Here is a 17,236-nt window from a genome sequence, read left to right as displayed (position 1 = left end):
GAATATTGTTTCACCCCTTATTTGTTGTAATAAAGTTAACCTCACAACTAGTTTAACTAATTACTAACATGCTCAGTTTGAAAAAAAGTAAACAGCTTTACTGATTAACAATAGGCTAGGTAACACAACACGTATAGCCTGGACATAACATACTATTAGTTTTAAAACACTGTGGTAGTCGTAGATAGTGTCAGAGATACCTTAAATCAGTAAATTATACTAATATTATAGATATAGACAGGTGTGTAATGGTGGGGGTGGGGTGGGGATGGGGGTGGGGGGGGGGATCTTGCAGTTTATATAAGAACATTATAAACAACATTCTTGAATTAATGTTAGTTTTGTAAAGGTTACACTTTGTGTACTATACATATATATATCTGAGTCATTAAAATGCATGCTTGTAATTATTTGATATAAATCATGTGTTAGCATATTTAAAATCCTTAGATGTAGTGAATTGGTAATTATTAAAAGCCACATTGTTATGCATTTAATGTATGTACAAAAATATCTCAAAGTTTAGTAGCATTCTATTGCAATACCCAACAGGAATAGAAAATGTGCATGATTTGAAATGTATGGTAACAATGGTGGTTTGCACATTTATTTGTCTCCTACTGGTCTAACTCCATTTGTCTACAATGTATTTGTACATCTGTTTCACACAATGTTTTCTGGGATTTTTTATTTCGCAATGTCTTGAGATACTGAGCTGAAATTATGTATATACCTTTATCATGTAAAGTTACACAACCAGTTTGATTATCATGCTGATTTGTGAAGTTTTGACAAAGTTATGGCCCTTGAATTTTGGAGATATGAAAATGTGTTGTGCTCAGTAGGGGACATGTATTGCTTTATTCTCAGAATGCTTATTTGCATTGTTTATTTTTATTGTGTGTACAATAAACATGCATTTTCTGCTGCTTAGGGAAGTCCCAGCTATGATCACATGGGTGTACCACCCATAAGTAATGTTTAAAAATTAAAACATTTTATTTTAAATTTTCCCACAGACATGGTTTCAAGCAAATAAATAATTACCCCTAACCATGTGATCATGACTGGGACAGCCCTTATTGCTGATTCTTTTTGTTTTTCTATCTTTCTCATCTGCATGCTGGGTCTAGATGTTGCACAGGAGAAAAGTCATCAACAGTTTTTGGATGGGGTCAGTCATTTTGAAAAAACCCAACTGCACCACACTCAAACAAAGGAAAGAGTTATCCTTCCTGACACTGGCAGTGAGTTTTGGTTTCTACCTACAAACCCACTTCCTACCAGTCTGCTCAGATTTGCTCCTTGATGCTTTTTGTTTCTTTGTTTTTCTTAATAAAAAGATATTTTTAAAATAAGATTTAATTTCTGAATAAATGTTACATATTTTTTTCATTATAACAAAATTTAAATGCTCATTGTTTCTTCGATTTTTACTTCAGTAAATACCACAATTTTGAGATTTTTGAATCAAGATACTTTATTACAATTACTACAGAAATGTTTTGGAATCTTTTAAATTCCATCCAGAATTAATTGTAAAGTTTTTAAAACACTTTACTTCTATACAAAGTTTTAAAATGTATTTTTGCTTTTATGTATTTGTATTATATTTTTCACCCAGAGCTCCTCACACTGTGGTTTTACATAAATATATATAAATAATATTTTCATGTACTAACCATTTGTGACACCCAATAGCCGATGTGTATTTTTGTGTTGGGGTGTCGTTAAACATTCATTCACTCAATCACTCACTCATTCATTATTACAATTATTATTTTATTTCTTAACCTACAAATAATATGCATATGATTTACTACACTAATACAAATAGCATGTTAAGTTTTAAGAATTATTTAACAACTATACTCACCCACCCAGCCACCCTTATTAAAAACATTAAGCAATTTACGATCCAACATGTTTTTGTTTTTTTTAATTGAGGTGTTTTGGTACAGTCAAGTGTTTGTGATACAATTTTCATATTGTTAAAATAAGTCAACATAAACATGTAGTTGGAAAGACATTTTATGAAAAACCCATTGAGTTGCTTAATTTTTTTATGGGGAGTATATATAACACAAATGGTGTTTAAAGTCACTGATCCTTGTCCCTGAAGTACGTCCCTTTTGTGTTTGCACAAAATTTAGAGAATTGTACTGCAAAAAGCAAGATGCATACCAGAAAGACATTGGATTTGCCAGAATTTTAAAACCAAAAACCAAACTAAGTTTAAATAAAATGTGTAAGTTCCTGGATGAATAGTGTTTTAGACTACATAATAAAGAGGGTTGGTACCTTTAAATTCTATATTACCGTATGTATTTTCTACTTTGAATCAATATAACATCCGTTTGTGTGGGCAGCATGAGCATTGTTTCAGATTACTTAATCCTGTAACAGATACATCAATCGGGTGCATGACAGCTACATCAATCAGGTGCATGACAGCTACATCAATCAGGTGCATGACAGCTACAAATCCGCTGAGGACATCTGTAAAACAGTGCTGTCTTCTTTGCTTTTAATAGCCGTCTCACATTATATAGCAGCATGCCAGCAGCACCGTTGAAGCATGTTAGCAGTGCCATGGTTGCATGCCAACACTGTTGCAGCATACCATCACGGTTTCAGCACTGGCAGAATGCTGGCAGTACTGTGACAACATATCAACAGTAACGTGTCAATGATGACCACACAGGCATAGCATTTATATCTTGTTTCGGCATTGCATTTTGGTTAAAGAGTAAATTAAAACAAAATATTATCTACTTTTTTAGTGGATGCCCGTATAATGTTATCTAATATTAGACCTAATAATAGGTAATTTCTTTGTGTATTGATTGACACACCAAGCTGTGAAAATAGCTCTTTAGGCGATATGAAAAACGGTTATTGTGACATGCTATTCATGAACTGCTTTTATGGGTGTGTAATGTGTACTGTATGCAAAGTATGATTCATGGAATTAAATAAAAACCTTTGCTGTTGATATGCAGCAGTGGAGTTGCATGGACTTAATATATATATATATCCTGTTAAAAGGATTATTTAAATTTGTATATATATATTTATGATACATAAATTAGTTATATGAAGAACAAAAATAAAGAAAAGAAAACAATTTTAACTACATGTATGTTACAGGAAACAACATTTCTTAAAGTTGGCCTTGACACTTAACATGACACTGTGGTATCCTTTTCCTAATCAGTAATTCAGTGTGCATGCTCCTTGTCAGGGGCGTTGGAAAGAGAATCCAGAATAATTGTTGAACATTATTTCAGTTATATATAGCACAGAACTATGAGATATTAATTCCATATGATGTTTGAAAACATTTTGTTCTATTCAGATTGGTGTTATTTCTTGTAAGCTGCTTCACTGTAATTACATGGGATCTGATTCTTGTTATAAAATCATTGTCAGTAGACTCTTACATGAAAAACATTTTACATTTGTTTATGTTTCTGGTGGACATTAACCATGTTACATAGTCATCATGGCACCGCTATGTCCTCTTGTGGACACTAACCATGTTACATAGTCATCATGGCACCGCTATGTCCTCTTGTGGACACTAACCATGTTACATAGTCATCATGGCACCGCTATGTCCTCTTGTGGACACTAACCATGTTACATAGTCATCATGGCACCGCTATGTCCTCTTGTGGACACTAACCATGTTACATAGTCATCATGGCACCGCTATGTCCTCTTGTGGACACTAACCATGTTACATAGTCATCATGGTACCGCTATGTCCTCTTGTGGACACTAACCATGTTACATAGTCATCATGGCACCGCTATGTCCTCTTGTGGGCACTAACCATGTTACATAGTCATCATGGCACCGCTATGTCCTCTTGTGGACACTAACCATGTTACATAGTCATCATGGCACCGCTATGTCCTCTTGTGGACACTAACCATGTTACATAGTCATCATGGCACCGCTATGTCCTCTTGTGGACACTAACCATGTTACATAGTCATCATGGCACCGCTATGTCCTCTTGTGGACACTAACCATGTTACATAGTCATCATGGCACCGCTATGTCCTCTTGTGGACACTAACCATGTTACATAGTCATCATGGCACCGCTATGTCCTCTTGTGGACACTAACCATGTTACATAGTCATCATGGCACCGCTATGTCCTCTTGTGGGCACTAACCATGTTACATAGTCATCATGGCACCGCTATGTCCTCTTGTGGACACTAACCATGTTACATAGTCATCATGGCACCGCTATGTCCTCTTGTGGACACTAACCATGTTACATAGTCATCATGGCACCGCTATGTCCTCTTGTGGACACTAACCATGTTACATAGTCATCATGGCACCGCTATGTCCTCTTGTGGACACTAACCATGTTACATAGTCATCATGGCACCGCTATGTCCTCTTGTGGACACTAACCATGTTACATAGTCATCATGGCACCGCTATGTCCTCTTGTGGGCACTAACCATGTTACATAGTCATGGCACCGCTATGTCCTCTTGTGGGCACTAACCATGTTACATAGTCATCATGGCACCGCTATGTCCTCTTGTGGACACTAACCATGTTACATAGTCATCATGGCACCGCTATGTCCTCTTGTGGACACTAACCATGTTACATAGTCATCATGGCACCGCTATGTCCTCTTGTGGGCACTAACCATGTTACATAGTCATCATGGCACCGCTATGTCCTCTTGTGGGCACTAACCATGTTACATAGTCATCATGGCACCGCTATGTCCTCTTGTGGGCACTAACCATGTTACATAGTCATCATGGCACCGCTATGTCCTCTTGTGGACACTAACCATGTTACATAGTCATCATGGCACCGCTATGTCCTCTTGTGGACACTAACCATGTTACATAGTCATCATGGCACCGCTATGTCCTCTTGTGGACACTAACCATGTTACATAGTCATCATGGCACCGCTATGTCCTCTTGTGGACACTAACCATGTTACATAGTCATCATGGCACCGCTATGTCCTCTTGTGGACACTAACCATGTTACATAGTCATCATGCATGTTGAGACCATCATGGTTGATATTTTGGTTAGTAGTAACCTGTCAGATTTTAAATAGAGGGGTTGTTAGAAGACATATATATTATTTAATAAAACCCGAATAAAATCAACAAACTAAACAAAAAAACACACAACAATTTAAGTTCCATGTATTTTGAAGAAAGGAACACAAAAGAAAGGGTTTTTTACTGGAAACTGATCAGTGTCAGTTTTAATTGTCTGCAGCTAGGTCATAGTTTTGTTTTGCCGTCCCTGTTGATATTTTGTGAATTGTGTATTAGATGTGTGTAGTTTACCTTTTAAAGGCCACCTGCTAAAAGTAAGATTAATTAACCATGCATTCACCATTTTACTTTCAACCAGGTTTTCAAATGTAAGAATACCTAAAAAATTCACTCTTACTTACCTTTCTTCTTTTTGTTATTCAGTTCTTTGACAATTTGTAATAGTTTAACTTATGCTTTTACCAGTAATTGTTTATTTTAAAAACCTGTATTTATAAAATGTAGTTTGAGGCCATAAATACAGGCTTTTTTGTCTATCTGACCAAACTACTTTTTTTGTATGATGATACCTATAATAAATACTGTTTAAACCAGTTTTAAAATATTTTATTTAGACAACTTGGCATATACATAGATGAGAATCCTCCGGATTTTTGCGCTGCCCGATTTTGTTACAGATTTTGTCAAAATTAGCTACGTTTCAACCCAGAAGTCCGGGTTTTATACCAACCGCCATTTCAGCGATTCCAACATTGCTGTGGTTATATTATCCACATATGTTATCTTCATCACCACTGGTCCTTTTTGATCTAAATGTGTGTACTTGTTTGGACAAAAGCGAGGTACGCTGGTCGATGTAACAGGCATATTAATACCTGCCAGACAAACAAGTGACAGCAGCGAATTTGTTGCAAATTCCAATAAGGCAGCCACTGTTACGTCTGCATCATTTAAACATAATATTGATTAATACAAAGGATGAAACATACTTCCGAATTTTTTTTTAATGTAACATTTAGCCATAGCCTACAGCCAAAGACTTGACATGAAATGAACAAAAAAAAAGAAGGTAAAACTATTTTTTTTCTGGTACACATTTTTAATAAATGATTAATAATACTACATATGTCATAATTCGGTATTTGGTGCAAAATCCAATCTGTTCTTAAATCGCAAAGTTATTCGATACGTTGGACAGTGTACTCCTCATATTCTTTAAGGTGGACATATTATGACAGCTTTTTAATACCCAAAGTCAACAAAACACTTTAAAAAAACCTCCAAAAAAACCCCATGCACATGAGTCAACTATTAAAAAAATATAAATTGTATTGTGAAAATTAAGACCGATAAAAAAATACTGCGAAACCACATTTTTTTTTTTTAATTTACAAAAAAAACACCCCAAAAAAGAACCAAAAAACTTAAAATTATTTAAACTGATAATTAGAAAAAAGATTTATTTATTTTTTACTTTCTTTCCGTGACTGCTTTGCATTATTAGTTATAACCTGCTAAACATATGTCCTTTTAACAATTTTTTTCTAAATAAGCCGCTATAATTTTCAGGATTTTTTGGGATGGGGCATTCTCATCTATGCATATAAAACCATTTGTATTTGTGAAGTATATTTAGAGGGATCAAAATACATACTTTTTTTTCGGTTAGCCATTCCTAATATTGCATAATTTGTATTTGCCTGTAAATAAATACTGTTTAAACCAAGAATCAGATCCCTGTGGTGACATTTTTGAACAGGTTTAACACTAGTAGTGGCTTTACTATGATTCACTTAATGTGAAACGCAGTTGAGGAAGGACATGAAGGATAAAGAAGTCTGTGCACTGGGGAGGAACGGTTCTCGGGTCGTTCTACTTAACGGCTGTGATGTTCATCTGTCATTATTACTTAGCAATAACATTTATACATGGATGCAGGTTGCACATGTTAAAAGAATGTGAGTCCCAGATAGCAGCATTTTGTGTTGATCCTTTACTCAAAGGTTTAGTTCATAGCACATGAAGACATCGTCATTTTATTATGGGCTTAGTTAATTAAGAAAGATATCATTACAGGTTTAGGCTTTCTTTTTCACTAAGTGTTATTCCAAATTATACATGGCTGGTCATAAACTGCCCACCTTCCCGCTTCTCATTTTGGGTAGCCACAACAAGCGTATTTGAACCTTAATTGGATGTAAGCAAATCAAACCAGTCGATCCAACCAGTTTAGTTAACCATCCACTCCATTAAAGAGACATCAAAGTGACCTCTAATTAAAGTGAAGACAGTTTAAAAAATGCATCAAATTAGATGATGTGGATTGAGAATAACAAGAAATGTCTATTTGTGCATGTTTATACAGTCTAACCTGTAAGTGTTAAGAGTAGCATTGTATGGTAGTTGGCTGCAAGTAATTTTGTTCTTTATACATGCACTAGATTAGTTTTGACTTGGTTGGTTCAAGACAATAGTGAGATACAAGTCTTGGTGGTATAGTGTAAGCCATGGGTGTTAAGGCAGGTAGTATTGGGTTCAAATCCTGGAACTGGCTTTTACTCAGTGTGAGTTTTAACAGCTTGGTGGGGAAGTATAAAACCACTAAATCAACTTGTATCCATTTATGGTTCAAGCAGGCTGTTCTGTACAATAAAATCAAGCACGTTATTGTTGGCTATCAAGACTGACTGTCCAGGACAGTCAATCAACCAATCAACATTTATTGTACAAACACATCTCAAATACAGCCAGTAATAAATACATATGTCACAGGACATACAAATCACAGTTGTTAATAGTTCAGTTGTTTGTGGTTAGTCAGTGAGAATCTAGGTAGCAGCCATACACCTCCCATGGAGCCATTAAAAAAAAGAGCTCTAGATCTCTTGGTTGGTGCTGGTTTTGGTATACGAACCATTGAACAACTTGATACTGATTCACTGAGATTTATATGTATATATATATATATTTTAGTATCCATACCACATGTCGTAGTTGACTCGGCATGACACATAATACCTGATGATTCACAGTGTGCTAGGGCATCATTTTATATACATTCTTGTCCTGACCATCCTTAAAAAAGAGCTGGTTTCATTAAACCTGTTTTAGCCGATGTCTGGTTACTAAAATAGACTGTACGTCTTGGAAACTAAACAAAAAAAAGAAAGGAAAAAAGGTCTTTGTGGTTAAAAATAAAATTAAAATGACAGAAGTTGGTTGGGTTAGGACTTTTTTGACAAATCAGTTGTCGAACACAAATAGTTCCTTAACACGTGTTTCCAGGCAGTCACCTATATTAACAAAGAATCACTGTTTCAGCAATTTCCAACCTTTTTAAGTACAGTATCCCCTTATCATTAAAAAAAATAATACTAGCCTGCAGCAATTGAAATGACAACTAAATTAAGGCAACATTTTTTTTAAAATTATTTATTCTCAATTTAAGAAAGAAATGACTTCCTTTTACAATATTTTGGCATCCTGAAATAAAGGGGACGAGATGTAGCCCAGTAGTAAAGCGCTCGCTTGATGTGCGGTCGGTTTGGGATCAATCCCCGTCAGTGGGCCCATTGGGCTATTTCCTGCTCCAGCCAGTGCACCACGACTGGTACACCAAAAGCCGTGGTATATGCTATCCTGTCTATGGAATGGTGCATATAAAAGATCCCTTGCTGCTAATTGAAAAGAGTAGCCCATGAAGTGGCGACAGCGTGTTCCCTCAATATCTGTGTGGTCCTTAACCATATGTCCGACGCCATATAACTGTAAATAAAATGTGTTGAGTGCATCATTAAATGAACCATTTTTCTTCCTTCCTTACTGAAATAAAATGCTGAGTGCCCTCTTAGAATTTACTGCACCCCCACCCACCCCCCTTCCAATGAAAGGTATGCTATACAGAAAAACATGATATAGACATATTAACAGAAAAGCATTTCTTTGAGCCTTTTACAAGCATAATAATGGCCACAGTTTACAAGATGGAGAAATCATGTTACTGATTATGTAGTGTGATCCACAAGCGTGTTTCCTTTCTTAATCTGTTCCTTGAGTTAATCCTTTGAGTCAACTGACATATTACACAGGCACCTCTCAGTTGTTCTGTCCGTTTGCTCAAACTATGGCAGAGTTCAACAACAATTCACTGACCAAAGTTTATTCAGTATCTGCTTGCACATATTTCATTATGATTTATAAAGTAAACTGTTTACATAATCCAACCCCTTGGCTATGGTCAACACGGTCTATTTAAGTCTCCCAAGGCCAAAATTATGAGCAAGTTGACTTATTTACTAGTAGCGAACCACCTTGGTGGATCCACTCAATTTATTAGGTTTTTTTCGTTCCATCCAGTGCACAACTCGTCAAAGGCCTTGGTATCTGCTTACCTGTCTGTGGAGAAGTGCATATATATAACAGATCCCTTGCTGTTTTAGATAAAATGTAGCAGCTTTCCTCTGATGACTACTATGTGTTAGAATTACCAAACGTTTGACATCCAATAGCCGATGATCAATTAATCAATGTTCTCTAGAGGTGTCTTTATATACTAGTAGAGGTAAAATAAAAGTGTAGTGCTAAGATTCCATAAAAATGGCCAACTTGTGTGGCAGGCTTATGCATTAAATAGTGGGTGGGTGAAGGTAGGGATTCAAACTGTTATAATAGATATTTATAATTCTGTATGTCTGAATACATTTGTCTACTTATGGAGCAAGTCTGATCTCACTCTCTAGTGATTCTAGCTGGATAAGCACATACGGTCATCAAAGTCAAGTCATCATACAGTCAAAGATATAACAACATTGCTTCAAATAAATAAAAATGCATTGATTACCATATACAGTGTAACCCCATAAAAGTTGATCACCTGTAAACCACAATTCCCCCAAAACTGGATGTTTTTCTCAGTCCAGTGGAGAACAAAACCTTTGTAAACTCGATACCCCTTAAAACCTGACTTTTTACGTGGTCCTGTGGGTTAAGAAGATACAAGTGTCTCGTACAAGAATAGCCATTTGTGAAAAGACAGCATTATGATTTCATCCTCTGCTGTGCACTCAGCTATTCTCATACAAGGCACTCGTATTGTGTGACATCACCTTTAGATGACTTTCGCTGTATATGCAATTTGACAAAATTCATTTGACATAAGCATGCCATTTAAAAATAAACTGCATAAGCTTGCTCCTTAATTTGTGTGTGGAAGGGATATAACTCAAAGTGCCCATTATAAACAGGATGTTGTGAAGACAGTTCTGTAGGTTATTCTGGAATATACATGGTATACGATAGTTACGGTATTGTGCGCTACGTTATCGTATCTAGGTGTACGAGTGTAATCATATACTAGTAGTTTGTCCTAAATTATAAATTTGTTAAATGGTGAAAGTGTTATATTCAATTGACGCAACACTTAGTGACTGCCTTTAAATTAATATACGGTACCACTACAGGCTTTATACAAATTTGAAAATTGCTCTATATGAATTTGAGTGGTCGTAATGAAAAGCCCTTGAATTTGTCGAAACCCATCAAAAATGCTTGAACTTAAGAAAATCATCTTGAAATGTGCTTTGAATGACATGTTTCTGCTGATAAATAGTAAAATTTACTCTTCTCAAGTTTATTTTCTCGTAATTCCAAAATTTGTCTTTGTATTATTGACACTTTTTACTAGTCGGCATCAGTTTATCTCAAATATCGGAAATTGTTACATACATGTATGCTGTTATGAATACTGATAGCAATACATGTATACATGTTTTCCATGTGTTAACAATTGAATATATGGTGAATGCAAAATCCCTTGAAAACTAATTTTTACAGTCAAAAGTGCTTGAAAAAGTACTTGAATTTTGCCTTTCCAAATGGGAGTATAATTTGGGAAATAATCCAATGAGTTCATAGAGGCTCACTGAACCTCATTTCTTTGTTTTTAAAAAGAAGACTCACACATCTAAATTATCTAGAAATAATAACGTTAATAGATAGTATAGTATTTAATTAAGGTATGCACCAGTGATAATAGATATTATACTAAAATACTTTCACTCTAGATATTTAGTGTACCGGTACTAATAAAATGGGTAGGATCACTTTCTCAGTAATAACAGTGCTCGAAATAGTGGCCTGCAGAAATCTGTCCATTGTTTTTTTTTAGATCTAGCAAGTGAATTAATACTCTAAAATACATGTACATCTCAAATGTCCTAATTTCCCCCACACTACCCCAAGCCCTCCTTTCACCCTGTACTGTCTTTATTTCTGACATGCCTTATTTTTTCTTAACAAGCCATATTTCTTTTGGCCTGCTATTATTAAAAAAATAACAGCAGGCCATATTTTACTTCCTATTTCAAGCCCTGAGTAATGCAATAGAGATGGAGACAGGATAAGAAACGAGTAGAGGTTTTGGGGATTGGTTTATGACATCATACCAGATGAAACGGATACCAGATGAAACACGAGGCAGATTAAAGCATCATGCGAAAAGGATTGAGTTTTGGTGGGGCAATTTGAGCCAACTATTTGACCACGGTTATTATATATTTTTGGGCACTTAAGTCTTGGCATTCTGGACATTAGATTAATTGACAGTACATGTATTAAATGGACACTACTAGGTATGATGTTAAAGGTATATCTTTGTACGTTTCTTTTTTTAATGTTTATTTAATTATTTTGTTTTTTTTCATCACCTACGGTACCTATTTTATTTTTACCCATGATTGATTTGTCAGGTTTTTCTTATTCCAACCAATACCTCGTGACTGGTATATTAATTAAAGCCCATATTGTATGATGTTCTATTAACTGGATCTTATAAAATATTCCTTGCTTTAATGTGTGGTTGCACATCAGGTTATTATAGTAATATTGGGTGGGGGTGCGAGAATTAATGGACTTTTTATTTCGTATACAGTAATTAAAAAAAAGTGAAAACTTTGAACCACTCACTCATTTCCTAGTTTCTTGCTATGAGCAATTTCTAAAATTAAATGTACATATATGGTGACATTAATTTTGTGGAGAGGTTGGGGGATGGGAGGTAGAGAGGTTGGGGGATGGGAGGTAGAGAAGTTGGGGGATGGGAGCTAGAGAGGTTGGTGGATGGGCGGTAGGGAGGTAGAGAGGTTGAGAGATGGGAGGTAAAGTCAAATGAACAATATCTTGCAGGTGTCGTCATGTTTTTAGATAGTCATGAATCATGACAGGTGGAGAGATTGTTGTTTACATCTGTGGTAAGACAGTAACATGAATGTTTGTTTGTGCATGTAAACAAAATAAATGTGCAAACATGTTGTAAATGTACAAACATCAGTTAACATATCACCTGTCACACTAGAACATATCAAAGAGGAAGCATCTTGAACAGGTGTTAAGTAAACAGTCCACTGTAGTACAACAAATACACAGAAATAAGCAAAACATAGATCTTAATAGGTTTATTTTTCCCCCATTTTTAATCACATTTGCTTATTGTGCATAAATAAGGAGGCAACAAATGTATATAAAGCTGTGTATATGCATCAGATGATAATAATCAGTGAAGTGTGATACGTATTGTGATAACATGAAGGAATGTATTGGTTTCGCTCCATTGCCACTACTGACCTGAAAAGCTGCATTATATACTTGAATTCAATATCCTTTACTCAGTTTCAAGAAATCTGTATTGCTAGCTACATACATGTACCTGACATCTGTTTCTATGACTTTATTTAAAGCTGCAGTGTCAGCTACTTTTTGTTTCATCTTCACTAAGTTAAAAGATGAAATGTATGTACCAATTTTATTTTTCCATTTAATAATAGACTTTTTAATGAGTTTCACATTTAATTTTTATACGAACTACAAGACCTAGGTCAGTGAAACTTGGTTTATAGTTGCATCTATGGATATTCATTATAATGCACCAAAAATGTTTATGGTAGGGATTCTTTTTAATATATCTTTAATATATACCATTTGGAACATACCATCAGTGTTTATTTTCTCTCTGTGATACATCATTCTTTGAATTCCTTTAGATCTTGTGTGTACAGTCTAGATCACATTCAAACAGTTTTAATGAAATTGACACATTGTAGAATCCCATGTAAAAGATTGTTTCTCAAACAATGTTTTTTTTTTTTTTTTTTAAATTTGTCTGAACTTGCCTCCTATATCTTAATACCAAAAAATAAAGTTAGTTTTTATTTGTTTAACGACACCACTAGAGCACATTGATAATTTTGACATACAGTCCCAGAGAGGAAAATGGCTTGTGGGGAAGAAAAAGACCCCCCCCCCCCCCCCCAACCCTACATTATTGTAATTTATATGTCTATGAATATGATGGTTACAAATATTTTTTATTAGCCGTTTAGTTTTAAATAAGCAAAAAAGACGTGTTCGTATAGGCAGTTACCAGTCTGAAACTGTAGTTCTGTTTACTAATTAATACCTTTTGCATTAGTAAGAGATAGAGGTTTGGGAATGATACTGTCTCTTTAAACCCGGCCTCATTGGTGTTGTGGTTAAGCTGGTAGATACTGGGTTCGCTGCCTGGTACTGGCTCCCACCCAGAGCAAGTTTTAACGACTCAATGGGTAGGTGTAAGACCACTACACCACCTTCATTCCCACTAACCACTAACTAACTTACTGTCCTGGACAGACTGCCCAGGTAGCAGAGTTGTGTGCCCATGACAGCATGCATGAACCAGAATTTGACATAAGCATGAAAATAAGTTTAAATAAAAAGAAATGCCATCTTAATTCATAATTTTTTTCTTCTTTTTTGTTGTTATTAATTTATTTTGCTGTTAAAAATGTACAAGATGGAGATGAAGATATTTGAGAGCAGAGGACATAATTGACATAAAAACGATAATAAGATGTATGGCAAAGCTACAGAATGCTGATTTAATATCAAACTATCTGACGGAGGGCAGGGCATTCTGCATGCCATCCTTACCAGCCATGAAATGAATTGTACCCACTGACCGGCCTCGGTGGCGTCGTGGTTAGGCCATCGGTCTACAGGCTGGTAGGTACTGGGTTCGGATCCCAGTCGAGGCATGGGATTTTTAATCCAGATACCGACTCCAAACCCTGAGTGAGTGCTCCGCAAGGCTCAATGGGTAGGTGTAAACCACTTGTATCGACCAGTGATCCATAACTGGTTCAACAAAGGCCATAGTTTGTGCTATTCTGCCTGTGGGAAGCACAAATAAAAGATCCCTTGCTGCCTGTCGTAAAAAAGTAGCCTATGTAGTGACAGCGGGTTTCCTCTAAAAAACAAAACAATGTCAGAATGACCATATGTTTGACGTCTAATAGCCAATGATAAGATAAAAATCAATGTGCTCTAGTGGCGTCGTTAAATAAAACAAACTTTTTTTGTACCCACTGAATAACAGCCTTGGATTCCTAAGACGGCTGTAAATTGGTTGCTGTCAGTTGAATTATCTTGCAATTAGTATAGGCTGTGTCCTATGGAACATGCACAACATGCTTCGATAATAATACTTGATGTTGGGCTCATACTGATAACAGATGTTTTCTTTAGAATGTTAATAATTCCAAAATGGCTGTAAACCGATTAAAGGCAAAACATTGTTTTGACATTCTGGTGCTAGTGACAGGAAGGAAAAAATATTATAATTAATAATGCACTCAACACATTTTAATTACGGTCATATGGCATCGGGACATAATTAGAGAAAAAAAATCAGGGGCGGGACGTACCCCAGTGGTAAAGCGCTCGCTCGATGCGCGGTTGGTCTGGGATCGATCCCCGCCGGTGGGCCCATTGAGCTATTTCTCGTTCCAGCCAGTGCACCACGACTGGTATATCAAAGGCAGTGGTATGTACTACCCTGTCTGTGGGATGGTACATATAAAAGATCCCTTGCTGCTAATCGAAAAGAGTAGCTTATGAAGTGGCGACAGCGGGTTTCCTCTCAATATGTGTGGTCGTTAACCATATGTTTGACGCCATATAACCGTAAATAAAATGAGTTGAGTGCATCATTAAATAAAACATTTCTTTCTAGAGGAAATCTGCCATCACATCATTGGCTACTCTTGGATTATAGTAGACAGGATAGTACATACCAAGACAGACCCACAGACAGGATAGTACATACCAAGGCCTTTGTCACACTAATTGTGGAGCACTAGATGGAACGAGATATAACCCAGTGGGCTCACTAACAGGGATCGATCCTAGACCATCCGAATCAAGCAAGTGCTTTACCACTAGGCCTAGGTGCTAATGACATCACCAGGGCTTCTAGATTATGGCAGCTCCACTCCCATGGCTAGTGATATTCAATGTTGGGCTAGTAAATAACTATTATTACCATGACCGACAGCTAGTGAATTCTTTTGGTCAAATGTTGCAGTTAAGTCTATTTTGTAAATATCATTATCCTGACCCCAACCCAACCCCCAATGTTAGTGTTTTTAAGCTCTATCTCCCTCTTTAGGTGACACATCTGATTATTACTATTATTTAGTAAAATTGTATTTACTTAAAGCAAAGTAGGGCTAGTGAATTTTAATCGTGACTAGTAAATTTTAAAATCACTGATCCCATTGCTAGTGGATTTAAAAAAATGTGTAGAAGCCCTGCATCACTTTGCTTTTAGGTACATTCTCAAAAACTATTAATGCTATACTGATGTTTTATACAAGTGTGTTGTCTGTAACTTATATGTACCACTATGATAGCTGGTAGATAGGCTAGGCATTTTTGAATGAGAGATATATACACATGTATACTGAAAAATTAAAAACATGCGTGGCATGCAGAGACGAAACAGCACTGCACTGATTTCACATATAATTTGGGTCACAGCAAATACCTTTGGCCGTGACATTCTCATAATGAATAACATGTAGAGTAGTCAATAATATACAGTCAAACCTGGGTTAAACAGTCACTTGAGACAGTGGTAAAAATGTCCATATAAGATAATTACCTTTTCAGTCCAGGGCCCTGTTTTACAAAGCGATCTTAGCACTAAGATCATCTTAAGTGTATAAGGTAGCTATGAATTTAAGGTGATCTTAGCGCTAAGATTGCGTCGTAAAATGGGGATCAGGCTCTGTATTAATAAACGTACTTAAAAGTACATATAAGTAACATACATTAACTTAAGTACGTTTATAAATATGGAGCCAGGGGCCTAATTCACAAAGGTCTCTTAATTAGGCTCTGTTAGACAACAAAGCATCCTCTTTGCAAGTATTTTAGCATTGTACTGTGACATCGCAAAGTTACGAGAGTTAGTGAATTAGGCCCCTGGTCAGTTTGTACTGTTTTGGAGGATTTGGCCAAATAGAACAGTTGAACCATTGACTTAGATGACCACTTAACCAGGTGTGGCGGTGTTATAAAAATGGTTGTATCTACATATGATATAAGTTTGGTACATTGTATCTACATGTATTATTACAGAGAATATATTATTATATGACAGATATTATTAGATTAATAACTTATATACAGTTTTATTTACCTTGATTGCATGTGCCTGTGCATGTGTTGTATTACCCAGAAAATAATGAATATTCATATGTAAATTAGCTTTGTAATTGTAGTGTAATCTGTAGTTATTCACCTTCATTTATCTTGGTTTTTATTTAAATATGTATGCATATCAGATATCTCATTTAATAAAGGTATATTATATTTGTTTAGTCAAATAATTTAATTATTGTGTAGATAATTATTATTTCATTCATAGTCATTTAAAATTTAAAAAAAATAATGATATGATACCATTTTAAAAATCCATTTATCTAAACCCATTATTGGTTTTGTATCTAGAATAATTTAATACATCTGTATGCAGTGCAAAGAGGTACATGCTAGTAGATATAAATAATCTGTGGCTTGTGAATATTAAAATAAGTTATGTGGTTTGATGTCTGGTGTACTATTAGCAAATTATTCTAATACTTTTAACGGACATTCTTAAAAAAACAAAATGAGAAATATTGCTTAGTTTGTGTAAATTACATTTCATTGTACTTGGATGAAGATATCTGAAGGTCTTTTGTTAAAAGTGCAGACCCTAGTTTTTAACTGTAAAAAATGGATACTAAGTTTAGTCAGTTTACAAACCTGTAACTCATGTGGATAAAGTTACAAAAGAGTGAAAGAAGAGTACATGTA

General features: G+C 35.5%; 1 protein-coding gene across 4 annotated transcripts in view; it reads left to right on the top strand.

The window, feature by feature from the left end:
* Window positions 1–17,236, top strand: part of LOC121375103 (thymosin beta-like) — a 77,026-nt gene that overhangs the window by 39,242 nt on the left and 20,548 nt on the right. For 3 of the 4 annotated variants that reach the window (XM_041502345.1, XM_041502343.1, XM_041502344.1), the window contains exon 3: window positions 1,134–1,247. The exons of the other annotated variant lie outside the window; for it this stretch is intronic. In XM_041502345.1, coding sequence (XP_041358279.1) covers window positions 1,134–1,247 — 114 coding nt within the window. The remainder of the gene's footprint in view (window positions 1–1,133; window positions 1,248–17,236) is intronic. 4 annotated transcript variants of the gene reach the window in all.

Source organism: Gigantopelta aegis, chromosome 6 (genome assembly GCF_016097555.1).
Source record: "Gigantopelta aegis isolate Gae_Host chromosome 6, Gae_host_genome, whole genome shotgun sequence".
NCBI lineage: Eukaryota > Metazoa > Mollusca > Gastropoda > Neomphalida > Peltospiridae > Gigantopelta > Gigantopelta aegis.
This window is presented reverse-complemented; position numbering and strand designations above follow the sequence as displayed.